The 21,485-nt window shown below is 47.7% G+C and overlaps 1 protein-coding gene across 2 annotated transcripts; it reads left to right on the forward strand.

Moving 5' to 3' along the window:
• Positions 1 to 1,312: 1,312 nt before the first annotated feature.
• STK25 (serine/threonine kinase 25) lies at positions 1,313 to 20,294 on the forward strand. Of its 2 annotated transcripts, XM_074153079.1 has the most exons (11): positions 1,313 to 1,439; positions 7,781 to 8,011; positions 9,174 to 9,230; positions 10,370 to 10,478; positions 11,731 to 11,888; positions 12,162 to 12,347; positions 12,564 to 12,709; positions 13,601 to 13,715; positions 14,006 to 14,077; positions 16,933 to 17,069; positions 18,175 to 20,294. In XM_074153079.1, the coding sequence occupies exons 1-11, from the start codon at positions 1,389 to 1,391 to the stop codon at positions 18,212 to 18,214; spliced, it is 1,302 nt and encodes a 433-aa protein (XP_074009180.1). In that variant the 5' UTR covers positions 1,313 to 1,388; the 3' UTR covers positions 18,215 to 20,294. The 2 variants fall into 2 exon arrangements, with proteins under 2 accessions (XP_074009180.1, XP_074009181.1); XM_074153080.1 differs by lacking the exon at positions 7,781 to 8,011 and having other exon boundaries at positions 1,410 to 1,439.
• Positions 20,295 to 21,485: the final 1,191 nt, after the last annotated feature.

Raw genomic sequence — 21,485 nt, forward strand, 5'->3', positions numbered from 1 at the left:
CGCCGGCGCTTCGCCCGCCGCCCCCGGCGCGCCCCCTTCAGCAGCATGCCGGGATCTGTAGTCCACGGTGGCCCGTCTGTGGGTGCTCTGCGCAGTGCGGAAACTACGCCTCCCGGCAGGCTGCGCAGCGCGGCCTCCCACGCCCCGCGCCCCCTGCCGCGCCGTGTTGTTGCGCCCGGCGCGGCCCGGCCCGGCCCTTCCCAGCCCGCTCCCGGCGCTCCCGCCCCTGCCGCCGCCGCCGAGCTTGGTGTCCTAGGGCAGCCCGGGGCGGCGGCGGCTCCGAGTGCCAGGGCCCGGCATGGCACTGCGCCGCCCTTCGCGCGCGGACCGTTGGCCGTAGCTACGGCGGGCTGCCTGGGTAGGTGCGGCGGCAGCCAGGGCCAGGAGGGCCACCGGGGGCCGTGTGGGGCGGGGACCCGCCACAGAGAGGCCCTGAGGGGGCCGGGGGGGCCTGTGGAGGGGGCTGGTGTGGGGCGCTCGGAGGAGGCCATGGTGAGGCGGGGGGATCCCTGAGGGGAGCGGCAGCGGGGGCGGTGGGGTGAGGGGTCCCTGCGCAGGGCAGGCGGGGCGTGGGGGGCTGCCGTGCCAGGCGGACAGTGAGGGGGAACTGTGAGGAACTGAGGGTGCCGTGCCTGGGAGCAGTCGTGTAGGGGACCCTGGAGAGGGCCGGGCTGGGCCGAGGGTGCTCTGCCGGGGACTGGGCTGGGCTGAGGGGCCGGGCTGTGTTAGGGCTCTGCTGTTGTTGGGGTGGAGGGGAGCCCTGAGGAGCACGGGCTCTGGGGGCAGAACTGGGGAGCACTGGTGGGGCATTCCCAGGTATGGCGTAGGGTTGGGGATCCGTAAGGAGGAAGAGCACTGGGGAGCTGAGCTTTGCGAGTGGGTGTACTGCGGCTAATGGGAGCAGGGGGGAACCCCCAGTGAGAGGGTTACTGGGGAGCAGTAGGAGGAAAGGGCTGACTGAAGATAACGCTGTGGGCTGTGCTGGGGAAGATGCTGGGAGTGGTGATGAGGGGATGATGCTGTAGGGGCAACTGTAAACCTGGGGAGCATGCTGAGGTGATGGTGGGGAAAATGGTGCCTGAGGCTTTTTCAGTGTATGTCATTAAAGTGAAGTTCCTTGATACACCTGGAAGGCATGTCTGGAAAGAACTGAGAAATGGGGTTTGCAAGGAGGGGCTGGCATACTTGAATGGGCTGGTAGGTCCAAGGAGAACTGTAAATCGAAGAGAAAAAAAGATGAAGGGTAGCTCTTGGAAACGAGCTAGGCTCCGAGAACCTCGAGTTAGAGCTTTTGTGTTCTTGCTTGTCTCAGCTGATGAGCGGACGAGAAAGCATCACTTTCCCGCTGTGCTACGACGTCCCAACTCTCCCTGATTTTGCAAAAGCAGATGTCTGACCATCCTGTCGGCATGGCTCACTTGAGAGAGTTTGCCAGCCAGGTAAGTGGAGATTAAAAATTTGTTTTAAACTCTTGTATCAAGAGAAAACATAACACCCCCAGAAAAATCACTTTTTGCCACTCTTTATCTCCCTTGGACACAGCTTATTCCTGTTAGTGGATTTATTTGTGTTGTACACCGTGGTAGCATTGGACTGACAGTGGTAGGTTGCCAGCCATATAAAAAAAGGGAATTCTTTGCCCAGTATGGTGCCTTTCTCTGCATTTAACTATGCTCTTCCTAGGGAGACAGGAATCATTGGCTCTCTGAGTATTTTGGGGAGAGGAAGTCTAGAAATGGAAAGAGAAAAGCTGTATGTGCAGGCTGTGTGAGACATACCTTACTGAAGCATTCATGGCAGTAGCCTGAGAAAAACGGTGCTTGTAACCTTAATGCATAAGAGGTAGTGATATTTGATACTGAACATTTAGCTGTTCTGAGAGAAGTATCAGCCTCAGTAGATGTGGTTGTGAAAATCCTGTTGTTGTGATGACATTTTCATAAGAGGAATGTGGAGAGGTGATGTCATGACTCAGGACTAAAAGCTAGACCACATTAATAGTATTGGCTTGAATCTTCTTCTGAGTTTGTTGTGGGGTATATTTGGTTATTGGCAGATGTCAATACTGAATGCAGGTCTTGTCAAGCCATGTTTTGTGAGAATTTTTGGCTTTTTTCTGTTCTGTTTCTAGGTATAGAATTATAATACTAAAAGCTGTAGTAGTTTGAGATGATGCTTTCTCCAAGCATTTTCTGATTTAAAATTGATTTGCAGTGCATCTTAGTTTGCATGCTTTCACATAAACTGTTTCCCCAAAGCGTGTATGGAATTAAATGGAAATATAGTGCCTTAGTGAGTCATAGTACAGAGGGAGAAATTAAAGGAATAAGAAAGGATACTGTCTGTTTAGGGCAGAGAACTGAGTTCTGTAGCTATAGAGGAGGTTGCTCTGAAGGTTTTTGTACACAACATTCACTAACAAAGCTTATCAGAGTTCCAGTGGTCTCCCCTCTGAATTTATTATGCAAATGTAAGGCATTCTCAGATTCTGTCATCCCATGACTCTCTGTCTGGCCCTGGAATAGGAAAGCAGTCTGTGTTGTCCTTTCCTCAGGTCTGTTCAGGGAATCCTTGATGGGACTTTGTAGTCTGTGTAACTGAGGCTTGCTGGAAGGGCAGTAGGAATTGGCCTGGAGTTTAGAGAGCGGTGGGAGGTACTGTGAAAATCGAGAGGCTAAGGCTTGGATTGGGATGTCAGAGGCTTGATTTGTCTTTGATTTGTCTTTGATTCCCCATTTTGTTGCTGATGTGCAGGGTTACCTTAAGCAAATTCCCAGGTTGCTTTACCTCTCTGCCTCCATTTCCTGCCTCAGTCAGTTAGCTCGTCTCTTTTCTTGGCTGCCCTTTGCTGTGTATGTACAGCACAGTGGGCCTCTGTTGGGAGCTCTATCTACTAGATGATGTATTTGTGTTACTGTGTTTAAAGCTCTGATCTGAGCTCTGTTTCTAGTTTTGTTGTTCTTTACGTGACCTTGAAGAAGCCGTTCAAGTTCTCTGGCTAAGTAATACTTTGTTCCCTTGAAGCACAAGAATACTATCTGTGAAGCAAGTTGGGAGTCAGAGACAAATTCATATGTTTCAAAGCGTTGAACACAAACTTCCCTCTTGTCTATACTCCAGAAGTTTGAAACCCTTTCAGGTTTAGCAGTTGAAAAGAGTTGTGCACAAATTACATATAGACAGGGACTCTTTGAAATGTTTCCGGACACAAAGCTGATTTCCCCAAAGAGAACATAGCGCCTGCTGCAGATATCTCTATTGGTGGCCCAGAGGTTAGTGTGTAGCATGCAATGTGGGTAAATGATGGATGGGAAGTTGGGGAGGAGAGGAGGCAATTAAGGAAAGAAGGTCAGTAGCTGAGGTTTAATAAAACCAACTTCCTCCTTCCACTGTGTTTGGCAGAGCAAAATGATGTTTGTTTGTTTGGCTGTTTGGAATGTGCTCTAGTCAGAAGTAACACTAAATGCTGCTGTAGTTGCATATAAACCTTTGGAGGCTGCCAAACTCCCAATCAGCTTCAGCTCTTAAAGTATTGTGGCCTCGGCAATCTTTTTCTCTTACAGACTTCTCCCATATAGAACAGTGATTCTGGTCCTGACCTGTGCCAGACCAAGGAACTCTCACTTTCAAAAGGGTTTAAGCACCTCTCAGTGTTTTAAGCAGCTGATGCAGGTGTGACTCTTGCTCACGATGCTGAATATGACCCATTTGAAAGTGAGAGCCAGGCAGACACAGCCCAGAGAGAACACCTTGAGCTGGTTCAAAGGGTATTTGCTTCTGTTCCCAATACGCAGCCTATCTTTCCAGGCAATAGCTTTGAAATGAGGGTAGATATTTACCCTTCTTCTCTTGTGTTCTGAAAGGCTGTGGATATCATGTCTCTGCAGCTGGAGGTGGCAGAGCTGCCAAACCCATTCTTTTTCCATGAAGCAGCTGGTGTTACTGCCAGGCTTGTCTCATAACACCATGCAATTCTGAATTCCCTGTGTCTGCAGTGAATCGCTCTGTTTTAAAAATGGCGTCATCAGTCTTGATGGCAAATACCCCCATGCCTGTCATGACAGAGCATCCTTCTATCCTGTGCTGTGAGATTAGATCCTGGAGGGCAGAAGTGGAGTACATTACTAGTAGAATGTCCTCATCCCTCTCATACTTACTGCCTCCCTTTCCTGCATGTACAGCCAAGATAGTGCTTTATGTGCTCCCCCCCCCAAAGCCTGTTCATGCCTGACTGAGCCATCTCTGATGTCTGACTGCTCTCAGAGAGGGGAGAAACAGCATGAGGCTTTTTGCTCCAGAACTGCCGTGTAATTGACGTTCAGTCAAGCAAAAAGGTACAATGAGGTGACCATCCCTTAAACACTTTATGCATTGTATTAGGACAGGGAGCAGCAGCTGCTCAGCTTGCTCTTCAGACTCTGGCCTGGAGCTCCATTTTGCAGTTCTGTGAAAGTGGAAGAAAATTGAAAGATCCCAAGCTGGTGAGCAGTTGCAAAGTTGACAGGTGCTAAAAAGCTTCTTTGGCTATCTGTGCACCTTTCTGCAGGTGTGAAGCATTTCATCTGGATTCTGTTACTTTCTATTAATGAAGTTTTTCAGGTGTGTTTGTAGCTGTGCAGTTCCAGAACATGGATTTGCAGCCAGGGTGATTCTCTGACAACAAGACTGGCACTGAGATCAATTCGTATCTAGGAAAGGGACAGATCATGCTTGTTGCACCCCTCATTGCAGTGCTCTGCAGGTGCAAATTTATTGGGGTAGAGGAGAATCAGTCTACACAGAACGCCACCTTCTCCTCCCCTGCCTGAGCCCCTCAAGTGCAGCAGCATGCTGCTTTTCTGACAGAGCGGTGCACTTGCATAGCTCTCCGTTCCTGGCACAACTGCATTTGTTCTGTCTCGGGAGTGCTGAGGCTTGTATGCCCATTGATCCAAACATTTGCTCATCATCAGCAAGTTACCATGTGTCAGCTTAAAAAGGAACTTTTTTAATGAACAAGAGCTTGTGAGCAGATGTCCTGCAGACTAGGATGATTTTATCTATCTTTGTTTGTCATGGGAATTCAGGATTGCTTCCACAAAATGCCACCTGGCAATGTCTTCTGTGGTGTCCACAATGGTAGATCACAAGGTGTTCCACTGGGCAGACATTACCTGCTTGAATCAGGGATGGGCCTGCTTCCTCCTCCCTGTTTACAGAAAGTGAAGAAATTCGTTAGCAGGCTCTGGTCCTGCAGCAGGCATGCAGGAGATTGTAACCATGGCTGGAATGACTCACTACCACTTTGCCCCATACTCGCTCACTAGGTTCTGGCTGTTGCTGGGTATGACTTGGATGATTTTGGCAGCTCCATCAAGGGGTGCACATCCTCAGGCCCTCGACAGAGTCATACTCTTGCCCTGTCACCTGAGAGCTCCGAAGCATTTCAAGATCAGTTTTGAAGTGACAGGTACTGGGAAGGTAAATCCATTTCCTACAAACGAAGTTTCCTGTTCCAGCCTAACATGGTGGGCCTGTCTCTTCTGCCCACCAGACTCGTATCGTTTTCCTGAGTCCCTTGGGCAGAGTTTCCATGTGCTTGTCAGGAAGGTTTGTCTCCTTCACCACCCCTACCTGAACTGTTTTGTTCCACAGAAAACAGGGTACACTGACATCGAAGCTTGTTTATGAAGCTGTCCGTGATTACAGACCTTGATACGTGAAATGGTGGTTGTCCCAAATGCTGCCTGCAGTAGTCGGTGCTCTTATATTTGATGTCCTGTTCTTGAAGCCCTGATTCTTTGAGGTACCATGCCAGGCTGCGGAGGGGAGCAGTAACTTATACCTTGCCATTTCTTTTCTCATGGAAAAATTACTTACGTGGAAAGGGAGGAAGGTTTTCTTGCAGGGTTGCTTCCCTGCAGGATTCATATGGATATTGTTGCTTTTACCAGCTGAGCCAGGTGCTTCTAGATGATGATGCTCTTTCTCTCCTTTCTCCCTGATGTGTGGAGTGGCTGATGTGGTGAGTGGTGTTTTTATGGTGCGCTAAGTGGCCGTGCAAGGTAACGTCTGTGCCACCTTGCTGCCCCTTCCTGTGAGTTACAAGAGGTGGAAACTGCTTCTGGCCTCTTGTGAGCCTGGGCTGCAGTGGTCATTCTCATGTTGTCTCCTGGTATTTGTCAAGCTCAAATCCTCTTCCTTTCCCCCGCCCCCTTCTCTCCAGTCCCTGTTATGTATCTCCAGTTCCTTTCATCTCTGCATATGCCCTCCAGTGTGTTTTCAGTGCATTTGTTCAAAGTACAGCCTGTTTGGGTGTTGCCATGGATGCACAAGGATATTTGGTTTTGCTTCTGTGTCTTGCACTGGAATGCACGTTGAAATCCTGTTGAGTGAGCTGACTGTACAGCTCACTCTTGGCCTGGTTTACTCCATGTGACGATGCACTGGACACAGAAGGCAAACAACCTGTAATGACTGGCTGGCTTAATCATTAAGCAGCACCTAGGGCTGCTCAGTGATGGCCTGCTGCTAGGATCTGGTGCTGGATGAAAAAATGTTCTCAGATAAAATATCTGCCAGCTCAAGGTCCTTGCAAGGGAGCGGTCCCTCTGGGTGATGTGTTGGAGGTGAGACTGAGAAGTTCTGGGTGTGGAAAACTCACTGTAAGGGCTTGGCTGCTTCCTGTAGGTCAGGCCATATTTTCCAGCTTATTTTTTTAAACTAGACTTTTTTTAAAAAGAAGCAGAAAAACTAATCACAAAGCCTTTTAGGAGCATGAAGCAGAGCATGACCTCATGGTCTGCAGCTGGGCAGAATGAAATAGTATCAGAAAATTATACTGATTTCTTCCCTTTCTTGTCCATACTCATCTTAATAGAGAGTTAGCTTTGAAGCTGCTGTTGAAGAGTCAGTATTTCTTGATGATGATCACGTTAGTAGCTTCCCAGTTGATGTGCTTATCTAATGAGGGAAATGCTCTTTGCTTTTGTACCTGGGTGTTGCCAGCCAGAGGAGAGGCTGTTTCAGAAAAGCAAGTCTGCAGATGGAGTGTCCATTCAGCTCTCCTTTCTCCTCTGGGATAGGCAAGTGTCTGGCCTCCTTGCTGCTGACCTTCCAAAGGACGCGAGCCTCCCTCTGCAAACATAGCAAGAGAGCTGGGCTGGGTGCTGCTTGGAAATCAGGCTGCAGCAAAGCAGACAGCTAATGTGATCTGGTATTTATATTACTGGAGTATTTCACCCTCCAAAAAAGCAGGGAAGGTGAAAAATCATTTGAATCTTTGAATGCAGGAAGGCAGACTAAGGAAACATTCTTCTGAACCTCTTATGGCCTCTTGCTTGTGCCCATTTTCTCAGCTGGATCTTCAAAAGAAGTCTGGTTCTGGTGCAGCTTGACTGCCTTTCTACTCAAGTGTGAGCAAGTGCTTGCTCATGGAGCTGCTTTGGCACCAGTTTGGTGCCTGCAATTGAGCAGTTCTGTTCCAAAGGAGCTGACACCTTCCATAGAGATACTTGCCAACATTGTCCTTCTGGACCTGTCTCGCCTTCCTCCCCCACTGCAGTCTGCTGGGGCGGAAGGCCCATGTAAAAAGGCTTCTTCAGTTCTTCTCATCTTGGATATATTCTGTGTTAAGTTTCTCAGCGTGTGGAGACCCTTTAGGATGTGTGAGCTTCAGGTGAATTAAACAACACGGTAGATGCATAGATAGGGAGATGAGCTCTATGGGTGAGTATGCGTGGGGCCCTGCAGGCTGCCATGGGACTTCATGGACTTTTCCTGTCTCTGTTTTCTGGTTTAGCACTCCAGGGTGGATCCTGAGGAGCTGTTCACCAAGCTGGAGCGGATCGGCAAAGGATCATTTGGTGAAGTGTATAAAGGGATCGACAACCGCACCAAGGAGGTGGTTGCTATCAAGATCATTGATCTGGAGGAGGCTGAGGATGAAATTGAGGACATTCAGCAGGAGATTACGGTGCTCAGCCAGTGTGATAGTCCCTACATCACCCGATATTATGGCTCCTACTTGAAGGTAGGACAAAACCATGGCAATTCTCTTGCCGCAGCTTGGGAATGGGTTGGGCTTCTCTATAGATGCTGGTGGTGGCATATAGCACTGGAAGGTGCCCGATCTGTGAGGGTCAGTGTGGCAGCAGGAGCAGCAGTGCCTCTGCTCATTTATGTTGTTTTAATAGGAGGAATGTAAATAGGAGTGTTAACAGGAGGCTGGGCTTTAAGACACTCGCGAAACATGTGGAAATGAGGTGCCCAGTACAGTGTGATCCCAAGAGCAGGGCCACTTCACAGGAGAGAAGATCATTTGTTGAAGAGGCTGACCTCTCCCCAGTTTGACCATTCTTGAAAGGAAGTTTGTGGAATACTTTTCCAGAATGCTACAGTTTTAAGGTAGTACCACTGACGGTTTTACGCCTCCAGGAAGGAGTTTGAAACTGTACTTTGTGATCTTGTGATCATCATTTCACCAGAAATGATGAAAAGAACAGGACTTGAGTCTTTGCAGGAGTGTTGATACCGCTTCTGTTGAGAATGGGTTTAGGAATCCCAAATGGAAGCTACTAGTAGTGATGACCTCTGCATGCCAGCTGCTGGAGCTGTGTGTGACGTTGGGTCAGCAAACAGTTCTTGAGCTCTTTGGATCCTGATTATTGCTTACATATTTTTCAAAGGCCATAATGCATTTTCTCAGCCTTCTACTGAAACCACCAAGGAAGCTGTGGTTTCATGGAAATCTCTTCTCTGAGGAGTGTCTTGCTGATCGTACCCTTCAAGCTGGCAGTCCTGTTAATGAGATCAAAGGCCGCAAAGCTCCCCTGTCATTGTCAAGAAGGCGATGTGCTAGATTTGTTGGAGTGATGTTAAATAGCTCCAACCTTAGAATGTGCTTATCTCTGTGGGCTGTGTAGTCTAGTGTCTGTAGGAGCACTAAGCTTGCTCAGGCAAAACTGCAGACCAAGAGAAAGAAATTTACTGGGAGCAGGTCCACTGCTATAATGCTGTGTCAGCAGAAAAGAGGGAGCTGGGGTCTCCCTCCTTAAGCCTCTGAGAGCTGCAGTGTGCGGCATCTCTGGGATTGCGTACAGGACTACTCGTGTGTCTTGCTGCCTCTGGGGTGTTTCACTTTTCTACCTGTTTTTATTACTGTCTTTGCTCTTGATTTGTGCTCTTGCTCGCAGGGCACTAAGCTGTGGATAATCATGGAGTACCTAGGAGGAGGTTCAGCCCTGGATTTGGTAAGTATGTGGTAAGCTCTGGACCATGAAAAATGTTGGCTGGAGCCTTGGTTTGTGAAATGCCCATAAGCCAGACACTCACTTGCCATATACCATCTTTTTGACAGCCCTGTGCCTGAAGGGTAGGCAGTGCAGGACAGACGCTGGTTATGCATATCCTAGGACAGAGGAAATGTTTGCATGGAGCTCAGCTGTCAAAGCACCGTTCTCCAGCATGCTCTGCTGCTTTACAATGGGATGAGCTAGTGAACTGAAATGTGACAGCAGCCAGTTGTTTTTGAGCAGTGCATACTCCATACTTCACCTAATCAAAGTTATTCTGTGCCTGCAAAGAGTTCATGGTTTTATTCAGTTCTTGCATGGCATCAAGCTCAGCAGGGACTTGGTCTATGATCAGGATTCCCAGGTGTTTGATAATACAAATGATGTCTAACAAGTTACCCCAGATTTTAAGGAAATACAAATGCAGAATAAACACATGGGCAGAGTTCTGCTCTGCTGTATTCTGTCACAGGATTTTGCTTTTTTCCTTGGGACAATAAAGCCTGTTTTTCCAGAGCAGTAGCTAAGGTCACGTAGTGAAAACTGCTGAGCCTCCACCGCCTTGGAGGAAGGGTGTAGTGAGGGGTGGAAGGGGGGCTGTCATTAGCAGAAATCATCAGAACCTCAATTATTGCACCAAGAAGGCAGGACTTGTTTAGAGGAGAACTGGTGGAAAGGAGAAGAGCTTTGATACAATACTCCACAGCCAGAGGGTAGTAGTTGTCTCTGGGCTGTTGCAGTAGCTGAAATTTAGTTCTTGCATGCTAGCAGATAGACTTGAACAAGAGAAACTGTTAAGATGGTCTGTTTACCAACATATTTCCAGGCCAAAGTGAGAGATGAGCATCCTGCTCTTTGTCTGGGAAGCCTGACAGAAAAGGCAGGAGGACTGACAGAAAATCTCCCAAAGATTTTCCACTTAATGTCGCCAGGTGCAAGTCCAGCATTCCGCTTGCAGAACGCGCACCAGGCGTGCAATAAGTGCTTCCTGCTGAATATGACCTGCTTGGCCAAGGTTTCCGAGTAATAAACTGAGAGGCTGGAAAATCCAAGGCATCAGTCACCCTCCTTTAAGTCATCTTTCTGCCCTTTATCAGCTGAAGCCGGGACCCCTGGAGGAGACTTACATAGCTACTATCCTGAGAGAAATCTTAAAGGGCTTGGATTATCTACACTCTGAGAGGAAGATCCACAGGGACATCAAAGGTAAGAACTTTGAGTTCAGCTCCCTTTCTTGTAAGGGATGTTACTAACAGAAGATTCAAAAGTGTTATACAGCAATAATCTGAAAGGTTTCAAAGACTGTTTCTTAGTGCTGCTTTTCCTGTTGAGTTGCTTTTTTCTGAATCTGATGCTTGTCATTTTATTGCAACTCATGTTTTTCCTGTCTGTAGAGTTTAGAGTTACAGTAGGGATCTGCAGTTCTCTGGCATTTGTAGTTTGGACAGGCGGGAAAGTAAAGCAAAGGAGTCAATGAAAGGCATGCTCAAATATTTGCTGACTTTCAGTTGTGTCTGGACATTTGCTTTACTGCTGGACCCCAAGGCATGTGTATGCTGGTTATGATGGTTATAACTTACTGTGAAGGTGAGTTGTCCTCATGCAGGGCTCACAGCCCTAGAAGATCAGGGCAGCTTGTGTCAGCTCATCCTGTTACTGATTTTTATAGTCATTGGCCATATGTAGTGTAAAGACATGGCATCTGCCTCCCAAAGAGCAGTGTCACACCGAGCACAGAGGATCAAAGGACAGCAGGAGGACAGTGCTGTGGAGATGTGGCCAGTGTTGGATGCTGACTGCTCTGACCCTCTGCAGGAGGGGATGTGAACAAGCAGAGCAAAGAAACCTCATGCAGGGAGGTATGTAGGAAAAATTCTGTTCTGTATGTAAGGCTAGACGTTTCTAGTGCTGCAGGCTGTGCAGGACCGTGAGCTGCCAGCAGAGTGGGGAAATGCTGAAAGTTTGTAGGTAGGGTCTCTCTCAGAATGAAAGGTCCTACAAAAAAAACTGTCCCCAGACCTGAGCAATGCCACTGTCTAAAGCTGAGTGAGTGCAAAGTGGTACAAGACCAGGACTTGTGAGCGCTTTAGAAGCATCTGTGCTGAATGCTGCTCTGAAAAAAAAAAATTTAGACCGTTTGAGGTATCTTGGGCCATGATGCCTTCTCTTCTTTGTGTGGCCAGGAATCACATTTAGTTGATTGTGTGGCCCTTCACAGCTGCTCCTTGCTACTACTCTAGAAATAGTCCTGTTCTGATCCAGCCAAGTGTATGAACTTGTTCTGTGTTACCCAGCAGAGGTCTGAGCATGAGAATGAGTCTGAGGCTGGAAATCAGAGCTGAGGGTTTTCACTGGGAAAAAGGAGGATGCTACAGGAGGTCCGTTCTCAGTATTCAGTTCTATGTGGGCTGGAGATGATTCAGGAACCAATGGACTTCATGCTTATTTATGTGAACAGCTGCCAACGTGCTACTTTCGGAACAAGGAGATGTGAAACTGGCTGACTTTGGGGTGGCTGGACAGTTGACAGACACACAAATCAAGAGGAACACCTTTGTTGGGACTCCATTCTGGATGGCACCAGAGGTCATCAAACAGTCTGCTTATGACTTCAAGGTGAGCTGGGAGCAGGAGGAGGATTGCTACTTGGTGCTACTATATATGAGATTGTGCTAGAGTTAATAAAGGGCTTGGAAGTGCTGCTTGTTGCAAGAAGGATACTTCCCTGTTATGGTTCAGGGTCTGTTGGAGAAATTTGTCTATTAGACGTGAAACACCCTATCTGATTTTATGTGATCAGCCCTTCAGCTGTGCTAAAGTTGCATGCTTCCATGTTGCAGACCTACTCCTTGCTATTCTGTGTTGTCACTGTTCTTGCTCTTCTTTCAGGCAGACATCTGGTCCCTTGGAATTACAGCCATTGAACTAGCAAAGGGAGAGCCTCCCAATTCTGATTTGCATCCTATGAGGGTTCTCTTCCTGATCCCCAAAAATAACCCTCCAACACTTGAGGGTCACCACAGCAAGCCCTTCAAGGAGTTTGTGGAAGCCTGCCTCAATAAGGATCCTAGATTTGTGAGTATTGCTGTCCACTTGTGAATTTGGGTGGAGTATTGCAGAGGTCAAAGATTCACTTGTCTTGCACCCAAAGGTCTTCCTGCTTGCTGGAGAGAAGGAATTACTGAGCTTGCAGAGTGGACAGGCAAAGCCTGGCAGGAATTTAAGTCAGTCCACTTGCATGTTTAGTGTACAGGGCTGGTAGATGTAGCATGCTTTCCTTATTTGCTCCAGAGGCCGACAGCTAAAGAGTTGCTAAAGCACAAGTTCATCACACGCTACACCAAGAAAACCTCATTCCTAATGGAGCTGATAGATCGATTCAAGCGCTGGAAGTCGGAGGGCCATGGAGAAGACTCCAGTTCTGGCGATTCTGACATGTACGTATGTGTTCTGCATGCAGGGGTGTCCCTGCTGTACCCTGTGTGCCCCGGGTTATCCTACTGCAAGCAGCTCAGGCCCTTTTCCCCACCTGGATTGGAGATCTTAGAGTAGCCCAGGGACACCTGTGAGCCTCTGTTTGTGGGAGCAGGTGACTGCTGCCTGGAGAAACAGGCTGTTACCTCTTCTTCAGTGGGACCCAGTACTCTATTCTAGTCTTAACTTCTGGAGCCTCTTTGTTGAGTGTAAGGAATCAGAAGTACTAACAAGAAACATCTAGCACGTGCATAACTAGTAAAAAAAGTCTCTTGATGCCTGTATTTTATGCACATTTAGTTAAATGCATCATCTTTCAAAGAGCTACAGGCTTTAGTAACTGTGGCAACAGCTGTGTACGTGTGTTTGTATTCATGGGTAGAGAGCTCTGCTGCTGATGTGGAGGATGGTGAGGCCTTGGGTGAGGAAAGGGTGCTTTGTTGCCCTGCTAGTATCGCTGAGCTTCTCTTCACCTTTAGTGGCAGTGATGCAGGGAGGTTGGCTTGCAACACCTGAGCCTGACCCCTCAAACCGTGGGCTTGGATTGTCTTGAAATTCTCCGAAATTTAACTAGCACTTGAAACTGTCTTCAACCTGGCCAGAGCAGAAAGGTGGTTGTAGTGATTTGGAAACACAATGTAGTACTTGGCTCAGATCTCTGTGGTGCTGTATGCGGGCTGTAGAGACTGATGGGGTTTCTCTTTAGGATTTTTTCTGGGATAGGGAAACACCTGGAGCCCTGTGGTGATAAGACAATCAGGTGGGGGAGAGCTTGTGACTATGGGAATGCATGGGTAAAACATCCTCAGTGTGCAACTGAGGCTTTGTCTTGACCTGCCCCTTTTCATTTGCAGTGATGGAGACACAGAGGATGGAGACCAGGGTCCAATCTGGACTTTCCCACCAACTATTCGCCCCAACTCCTTGAGCAAGCTGCACAAAGGAATGGCTCTTCATGGTTCCCAGAAGGTCTGTTTGCTGTCTGTTCCTTCAGAGGAGAACTGAACTAACACAAGCCTTTGAGGGTCTCGGGGAAGCTACCAGTCACTCGTGTTCTGTGTTAAATTTACTTTAGTCCAGTAGCAAGGGCTAGTGCCCTAGAGTTGCCTCTTCCACATAATCAGGGTATTGCAGTCTGTGGCTTTCCCGAGATCTGGTGGGACTGCCATCGAGGTGTTGTGCCCTTTACCAAAGCCTTAGTAGTGTGTGTGCCATGGGAGCCTTTGTGCTTGTTAACTTCTTTTTGTGTTGCTTTCTAGCCTACTGAGCCCATCAAGAGACAACCACGGTCACAATGTCTCTCCACACTTGTTCACCCAGTTTTTGGGGAGGTGAGTAGAACCTTCTTGGTGTCTGTGGTGTCTGGAGGTCAGGATCCCAGCCAAAAGCAGCACAGGGGGCTACTGGCTACAGGCTTCAGTTGCTGTTTCCAGCAGGAGTGTGGGAAAGGATGTTCTGACTTGAAAGAAATCACTCACACAGTGTGTCAGGATTCTTTTCTTGGGGTTTCTTTGGGGTCATGGAGACTCTTTCTCTGGTCCTGATGTCTTGTTCTCTTCTGCATCCTGATGCTGTTCCAGTGGTGGCCTAGCAGAGAGCTGTGCTTTTTCAGGGATAGTCTCTGGACTTGCACTTCTTTTGTCAGGTCTAGAGCTATGTGGAAAGAGGATTTACTGCAGGACAGGAAGCAGAGGTCATTCTGAAAAGCATCTTGAGACAGCACCTCTTTGGGAATGGAGAGTTTAGCTAACTGGCCTCTTCAGTATTCCACTGGGCTTGACTCCCAGAGGTCATAGCATGAGGCAGACGGTTTGGGTCTTGCAGACCTAAACCTATGAGATAAAAATGGATAAAAATAATGTTGGTTTCTTATATGGGCCATTTGTTTGTGCAGCAAAATCACTGACATCTGGTTCTCGGTCCTTTCTGTTTAGGAGGCTTCGGGGGGAGGGAGTGCTCAGAGCTGTGAGTTCTCCAAACCAATGAGTTCATCTTCGTGCTTCTCCTTACCAATGTTGCTGCACCAGTTCCAGGCGGGAAGTGGCTTCTTGGGCCTTTCATTTCTGCTAGTTTGACTCAGTCGTCCCAGATTTGCTGATCCTCCTTTGATTAGACTTCCCTGCCAGCTCTGCTGATCCCACTCAACAAAATCAGGTGCAGGGAAGGTTCTGGGCAGTCTCTGAAACAACCTGGCTTCTGCGTGCAGTAGCAGGGGCTTGGAAGAAAACTTGTCTCCAAGTAGGAAATCTGCTTTGCTGCTGATTGCACGTGTTGTTCTTTTCAGTTCTAGTTTCCTACCAACAGCAGACTTTCTTCTTCTCACTGTTGTGTTAGTGCCTCTTAGACCTGCTGGGTTTTGATCACCTCTTTACAGAAAAGGGCTGAATCTGGGCTTTGTGAATTGAAATCTCACCAAGATGCTGTTTGTGATCTTTTGTATGCCTTCCCTGCATGTGTGTTACTGGGTGTTAACATCAAAAATGACCCATGGTGGGTCATTAACACTGACGTGGGCAACAGCAAATCTAGAAACCTATCTGCCCTTTCTGGGGCAGGGAGGAAAGGGATGTTTGGGCCTGGAGGGCTAAGCAGTGAATAAAAGCCAACCTGTAAGGCTTTGTGCAGCACAGCTCTAACCCTGCTAACCTCCAGAAAGCTATTCTGCAGTGGGAAGTGACAGGGTAAGACAGACTGCTCACATCACAGGCTGCTGGGCAAACTACGGGTCAGTGGCTTGGCATCAAAGGCTGCTGATAAACTGGCAACTCGCCTGCAGGACAGACCTTGTGTCTCATTTTGCTCTGAGACGGGCAGACATTGATCAGGTAGACGTCAAATCAAATCCTTGGCTTTAGCACCACAACTATTTGGGGCTTAAGAAATCTGTATCCTTGATGTGTAATTGAGTTGCCCTCCATGCCTTCTGCCACTTCTGAATGAGCAGAGGCATGTGCGAATTGCCCCCTCAGCTGAGGCGTGTTAGTGAGCAATTATGCCACTGGAGAGGCAGCAGCTCTTTTTGGCTGAGAACTGCTTGTTTCCAGCAGGGCAGTTGGAGCACAGGGGTGGCTCCAGCTGAGGATTAGCATTCACAGTGTCCTGCTTTCTGGACCGTGGAGAAAAGGTGAGCTCCAACAATAGGAAAGGCTGATCCTAGAATTGCAGGCAAAGAACCATGAGGCTTATGTAAAGCCATTTAATCAGCATAGCCTAATGGGATCTTAATTGAACTGGACAGTGGTTAGCTGGCAGACATTGCTTGTCCAACAAAAGGTTTTGATTTTTGTTGGGCTCATTGCATAATGATGTGCGCTAGGGAAGGGGCTGCTTGTGTGAAAGAGGTGGAGAAATGCTGCAGATGGGGCTGTGGGTTTTCAAACAACAGTCTCCTTCCGGCAGCATCAGTAACCTGTCAGGAGTTCCTTAATGACAGAGGTTTAGCTGTTTCAAATGAACAACTGGAACCATGTGCCAATAGACTTGTGGTTGGTGAGGTCTAGTTGGAGTGCACCAACTATGATAGATGTGAACTGAGTCTTTTCATCTAGGTCAGATGCTGCACGCGGAGGTCTTGGTGCGTGGGCTTCATTCGCCTGTCCCCCTGGGGAGAACTCTGTCTTGGGGATGAGTGTCGGAGGCCAAGTGGCTCAGGACCTCTAGCGTGGCAGTATTCTGCCTCAGCCTCCCAGTCTCTAGAAGCAACTCAAACTTTTTCGTGGTTATTAAAAGTGATGGTAACTAACTCCTGGTGTTACAATATTTTCGGCCCTGCCTGTCTGCAAGCCTTTGTGTGCGTCTGGCTGCTAAGCTGTCATTAGCAGCACAGGCAACTGTACTGGCTCAGCTACAGCTGGAGTTCTTTGTTCTGTTACTACTTAAGGGTTTTCAGGGCTGTCAATGCTTTTCTAATATCCTCTACTTCATTTAAGAGTACATCAGGGCCTGTTTGTTAAGGATTTCAATTTCTATTAGTACCTGGAGGAAAGTCTGAACTCCAGGCATTGGACTTCCATCTTCCTGGCCTACAAAAAGAGCCCTTTATTTTTTTTAAGAAGAACGTGGGTGCTCTCCTTCATCCTTGTGAAGTCATACTAAAAGGGAAAGGGACTTAATGTCTGTACTGCACTGCTTGACCAGTGCTTTCTGCAATGAGATAAGGAACTAACGCACTGTTTCTGGTTTGCAGCTTAAAGATAAGCACAAGCAGACTGGGGGCAATGTGGGAGCTATGGAGGAGCTGGAGAACGCCTTTAGCTTGGCTGAGGAGTCCTGCCCAGGCATCTCTGACAAACTGATAGCACACATGGTGGAGCGGGTACAAAGGTGAGTGTCCTTGAGAGTGTGAGCTGGGGCGGAGCTGGCAGCGAACTGAACCATTGTCATACTCCATTGCTGTGGAGTCAGTGCTCAGTTGGTGCTCAGCAGTCAAGACACCTGAAAAGTGAATATTGATGACAGCTGACCTAATAGTCGCTAAGTCACTTCTTTTAATTGCTTTTCATTTAATGGAAGCAGTTCTTCCTGCCTTAGAAGTCCTTTCTCACACTGAACAGGTTTCTGGTGACTATGCAAAACACCATTGGGATTGCTTCTACAGCAGAGCATCTGTTTCATTGCAAGGAATGTGCTTTACAGCACCGTGTGCAGCCAGTCCCTCTGCTTGCCCAGCTTCAGGTAGCAGGAAACTATTTTTCCTGAAGTGAATTACTTATTTAAACCAGTGAAGGACTATAGTCTGGTAGAACTAAGTTCTTTGCTGCTCAGCAAGTGCTGTGTCAAACTTGCCTCCAGTACTGGCACCAAGGAAAATATCGGCCATCCTTGAGGCCTTCTGTTACTAAGTCAACATTTCAAGCAAATATGCTATGGGTCTGTTTCAATCCCTCAACTAATAATCACTTAAAGCTGGAAAGAGCACACTCATCTCTTCTGGCTGAGCCACAGAGGTTAAAGAAAGTGTCCTGGTGATGCCTGCAAAAACTTCAGCCTCCAGCTGAGCAGGAGCTGCTCACAGATGTGCATTGGGTGGCTCTATAGGGCAGCTGTTTCAGGATCGTTCACTTCTGTCAGCCTAGAAATGGCATTTCTGGCCAGCGTGTAAGCGCAAGACACTGTTTTGTTGACGGTTTGCAAAACCTCGAGAGACCCTGGTTGGTTTCTTACTGTAAAACACTAGTGCTCAAAATTTCTGATTAGCCTAAAATTGAATCTTAAAGGCATGAAAAAAAGTGCTGCTTGGCTTTTTGTTAAATTGCTGATTTTTTCTTTCAAGACTTCTTTATGTAGAAGACTGATAGTGGCGATGGGAGTGGGGACAAACACATCCAGACTTACTCTTCATCTGCAGACACTCTGGTTGGTGCAGGGCGTGTGGGCCATCTTCCAGGTGACAGTATGGATCAGTTCCACCCATTGTTCTTCCTTGCAGGTTTTCACACAGTCGGAACCACCTGACCTCTGCCCGCTGACACATGCGTTCCCTGCTGCTGTTTTGAGGGGGAAGGATTTTTTCCAGCTTCGTAAGAACTACATCTCTAATCCAGACCACCATCTGCTGTTGGATGTAACATTGTGTTACGGACTCCAGGACATTTCAGAGCCTTCATATTACACGTGTTTCCATGATAACCCAGGGTGGGGTTTGCAATGCAAGTACAATTTAGACCTTTTGCAGAGCCCGAGATGGGTGGTCTAATTGTTTTTACAATGTAATCAATGCAGTTTTTAATTGTTTCCCTATGGATGTATCCATTTTGGCTTGGTTTGATTCACAGCTTACTGGTAAATGCCTGGCTGCTGTAAAAGAGGGAGAATCTCTTCCATTGAGATATTATGTTTCAAAGGCATCTGGTGGGTTTAGCCTCCTGCCCTTCCTAAAGAAGTGTTCGTGAGCAGTAATGTGTGAGGGCAGGTGTGTTTGGAAGCTCTCCATGCATTACGCTATCTGGGAAAGTTAGTTCAGCTCTCCAATTGTTCTGGAGAACTGCTTCAACTCCATCACACACTACTAACAAAAAGCTTTCAAGTGTAGCAGCCTTGCTGCTCTTTCCCAGACTGTTGTTTCACAGGAGGATGGGTTTGCTGATCGTCCTTCTGTTGGCTCTGGGACAGCATTTTGTATTAGGCCTTGGTTCTTCTAATTCAGGCAACAGCAGAACTTGCCTTGGGTCTGCAGGGTCTGGAAGGCAAAGTGGTTACACTTGGTTTGGGAGCTGGTGGAGTTCCTTTCCTTGGTGCTTTCTGCAGCTGAAGCAACTGGATACACAGGTTTGGCAGTCCTAGTCTCTAAGCTGAGTAGATGCCTACTGTATGTGCCCAAGAGTTGCAGAAGGATTAAAAAAAGGGGGGAGGGAGAACACAACAGCCAAAGGTGCTGACAGGGCTGCAGTTCAAAAGGCAGACTGATGTTGCGTAGCAGTTCTTGAGGCAAGAAACCAGCAGTGGAATCCGTGTGGTGTGGCTAGGTGCAAAAGCCGTTCTAGGCCTCCATCCCTGCTTCTTCTCAGCTTTCCCTTTCCGGCTCTTTTTTCAGCCCAGGATCTAAACTCACTGAAGCCAGGGCTCTGCTCCAGTTGACGAGCTGTGCTGGTGTTTGCTAGCAGAGAAATTAAAGCATCTACTGCTGTTATTGGCTGCTTAATTGGCTGGAGCCATCCCAACTAGCTTTGCTTTCTGTATAGGAATAGTTTGTAAAGCAAATCTTTAATTCAGGTAAATGCACAGATCTTAAATCTATACTTTAAAGGTTTAGAAAAATAGACTTGGGAAAATAACTTCTGATAGCTGGTTGCTTAGAGATCTGCTCTCTAATCGTACAGATACTCCCATTAAGTCAGCAAGACCTTAGATACCCAGATCTTTCTGTCTGGGTGTTTGTGTGTGAATGATGTGGCTCACCCCAAAGCCACTGAGAACAAAAGCTGTAGCTGTTCAGCATTTTTTGTAAAAGACAGGCCACTTTGATAGTAGCAAGGTTTGATTTTTGGTACTTTGATTCAGAGCTGCAGATTGTAAGTGCTGGGCTAAAAGTACCTCAAAAGAACCACACATTCCCTCACCCCGGGGTGCAGTGTTCACTTTAGCTTATGACTATCCTTTACTCTTCCTCTCTGATGGATCAGTAGAGCCTCGGCACACACCAGGAACTTGTCCAGTAGAAAAGAGGTGCTGCTGTTTGATCTTGCTGGTGATCTGCTGCAGAGTGGTGTCTCTCAGTGGTGAGAGCCGTCTTGGAGCCTGCATTTATGAAGAACAGAACAAACCCATTTTTTTTCCTCAGGAGGTGGACTTAACGTCACTGAGGTGGAAGGCAGAGGCTGCAGTGCAGCAGAAAGGTGGTTGAAGGGCTCCTGCTGCTTTTAAAGTTGCTGTTCATGACGGTAGCAAATCGTGTCAATAAGGTACCTTGTATTATTACTCACACGCACTGCAGTGTAATGAGTAAACTTTTTAAAGGAAACAATCCCCACAAACTTTGTCCAGTATTCAAAGCAACAATGGTTTTAGTTTTTAAAAACATTGAAAGGGATCTGCCACTTTCAATAAAGTAACAAAACAAATGAGACTGGTGTAAACTTTGTATTATTAGGGATACAGTATTTGTTCAAGCTGCTTTGTTTTCTTCTTGGTGTTCCCTGGCATCTTCCTGTCCCCTGGACATCTAAGGGTGCCCTGGGAGACAGACCTGTTTTAGTGCTTTTGCACAAGGAGGGATTGAATACCCTGGTGTTCAGGGAAGCGCACGCTGTTTGCAGAAGTGTAGCTGTGCTCTAGAGTGCAGGTTTTGCTGGAGTCCGTTTGCTGATCTGCAGTATTTAGACTGAGGTTTGACTGTAAAAGCCAACATCAGAATAGCGCTGCCTTCACCTTTCTCCCTTTGCAGTTGTGGGGGTGGCTGAGCAGTGGCACGGGCTGCCCAGAGAGGCTGTGGAGACTCCATCCTCGGAAATAAACGAAAGCTGCCCAGACACAGCCCTGGGTGGCCCTGCTTTAGTGGGGGGGCTTGGACCAGATGACTTCCCAAGGTCCCTGCCAGCTGCAGCCATGCTCTGTGTGCTCTCAGCTGCAGGATAAACACTTCAGAGATGTCACTTTAAGTGTGTGTTGCTGGTTGCTGACACTTCAGCAGAGATAAAGCTGTGGTGATGCAGCCAATATGAAAGAGGGAGGTGAACTGTCAGTGTAACAGGAGTCACTCTGGTGACTGGGGGAGGTAGAGGGAGCAGCCCCCAGAACAGCTCCAGGAAGCTGCATTAAACATGTGATAGGAACTACTGCAAAAAACCTCACTTGTTCTGACTTCTTAAGCAACAAAGCAGAACTCCGTTACACTGAGCGAAGGACAGCCAGTCCTGCGGGAGCAGGGAAAACTGGTAGCGTTTACCAGAAATTACGGCTTTTTGAAATTAAATGAGGCCATGGATATTAAGCCTCAAGGTGCCAAGAGCATGGGTTCATCTCTTAACGTATACCCTGCTAGCAAGAACCTGATGATTAAGGACCAGTTGCATTCTGTTCTTTCCTAGTGCTCTTGTTAAGGAAGCTGCTCATGACTGTAGCATAGACAAAAAATACTCCTGCAGGGTTCTGGTAAAGTAAAAATACTATGTGGTATTTCACGGAAGAACCAATGCCGCTGAGATCCCCATCAGTGTGAAAGCTTGCCAAGGTGAGAGGTAAGCAGGTTCATGGAATCATGGAATTGTCAGAGTTGGAAGGGACCTCTAGAGATCATCTAGC

The sequence above is a fragment of the Numenius arquata genome, chromosome 9, assembly GCF_964106895.1.
Source record: "Numenius arquata chromosome 9, bNumArq3.hap1.1, whole genome shotgun sequence".
NCBI lineage: Eukaryota > Metazoa > Chordata > Aves > Charadriiformes > Scolopacidae > Numenius > Numenius arquata.

Coding starts and splice junctions, on each gene's coding strand:
- STK25 (XM_074153079.1), top strand. CDS start 1,389: ATGTCTGACCATCCTGTCGGCATGGCTCACTTGAGAGAGTTTGCCAGC. Junction 10,479..11,730: donor GATCCACAGGGACATCAAAG/GTAAGAACTTTG, acceptor TTATGTGAACAG/CTGCCAACGTGCTACTTTCG. Junction 14,078..16,932: donor TTCACCCAGTTTTTGGGGAG/GTGAGTAGAACC, acceptor TCTGGTTTGCAG/CTTAAAGATAAGCACAAGCA.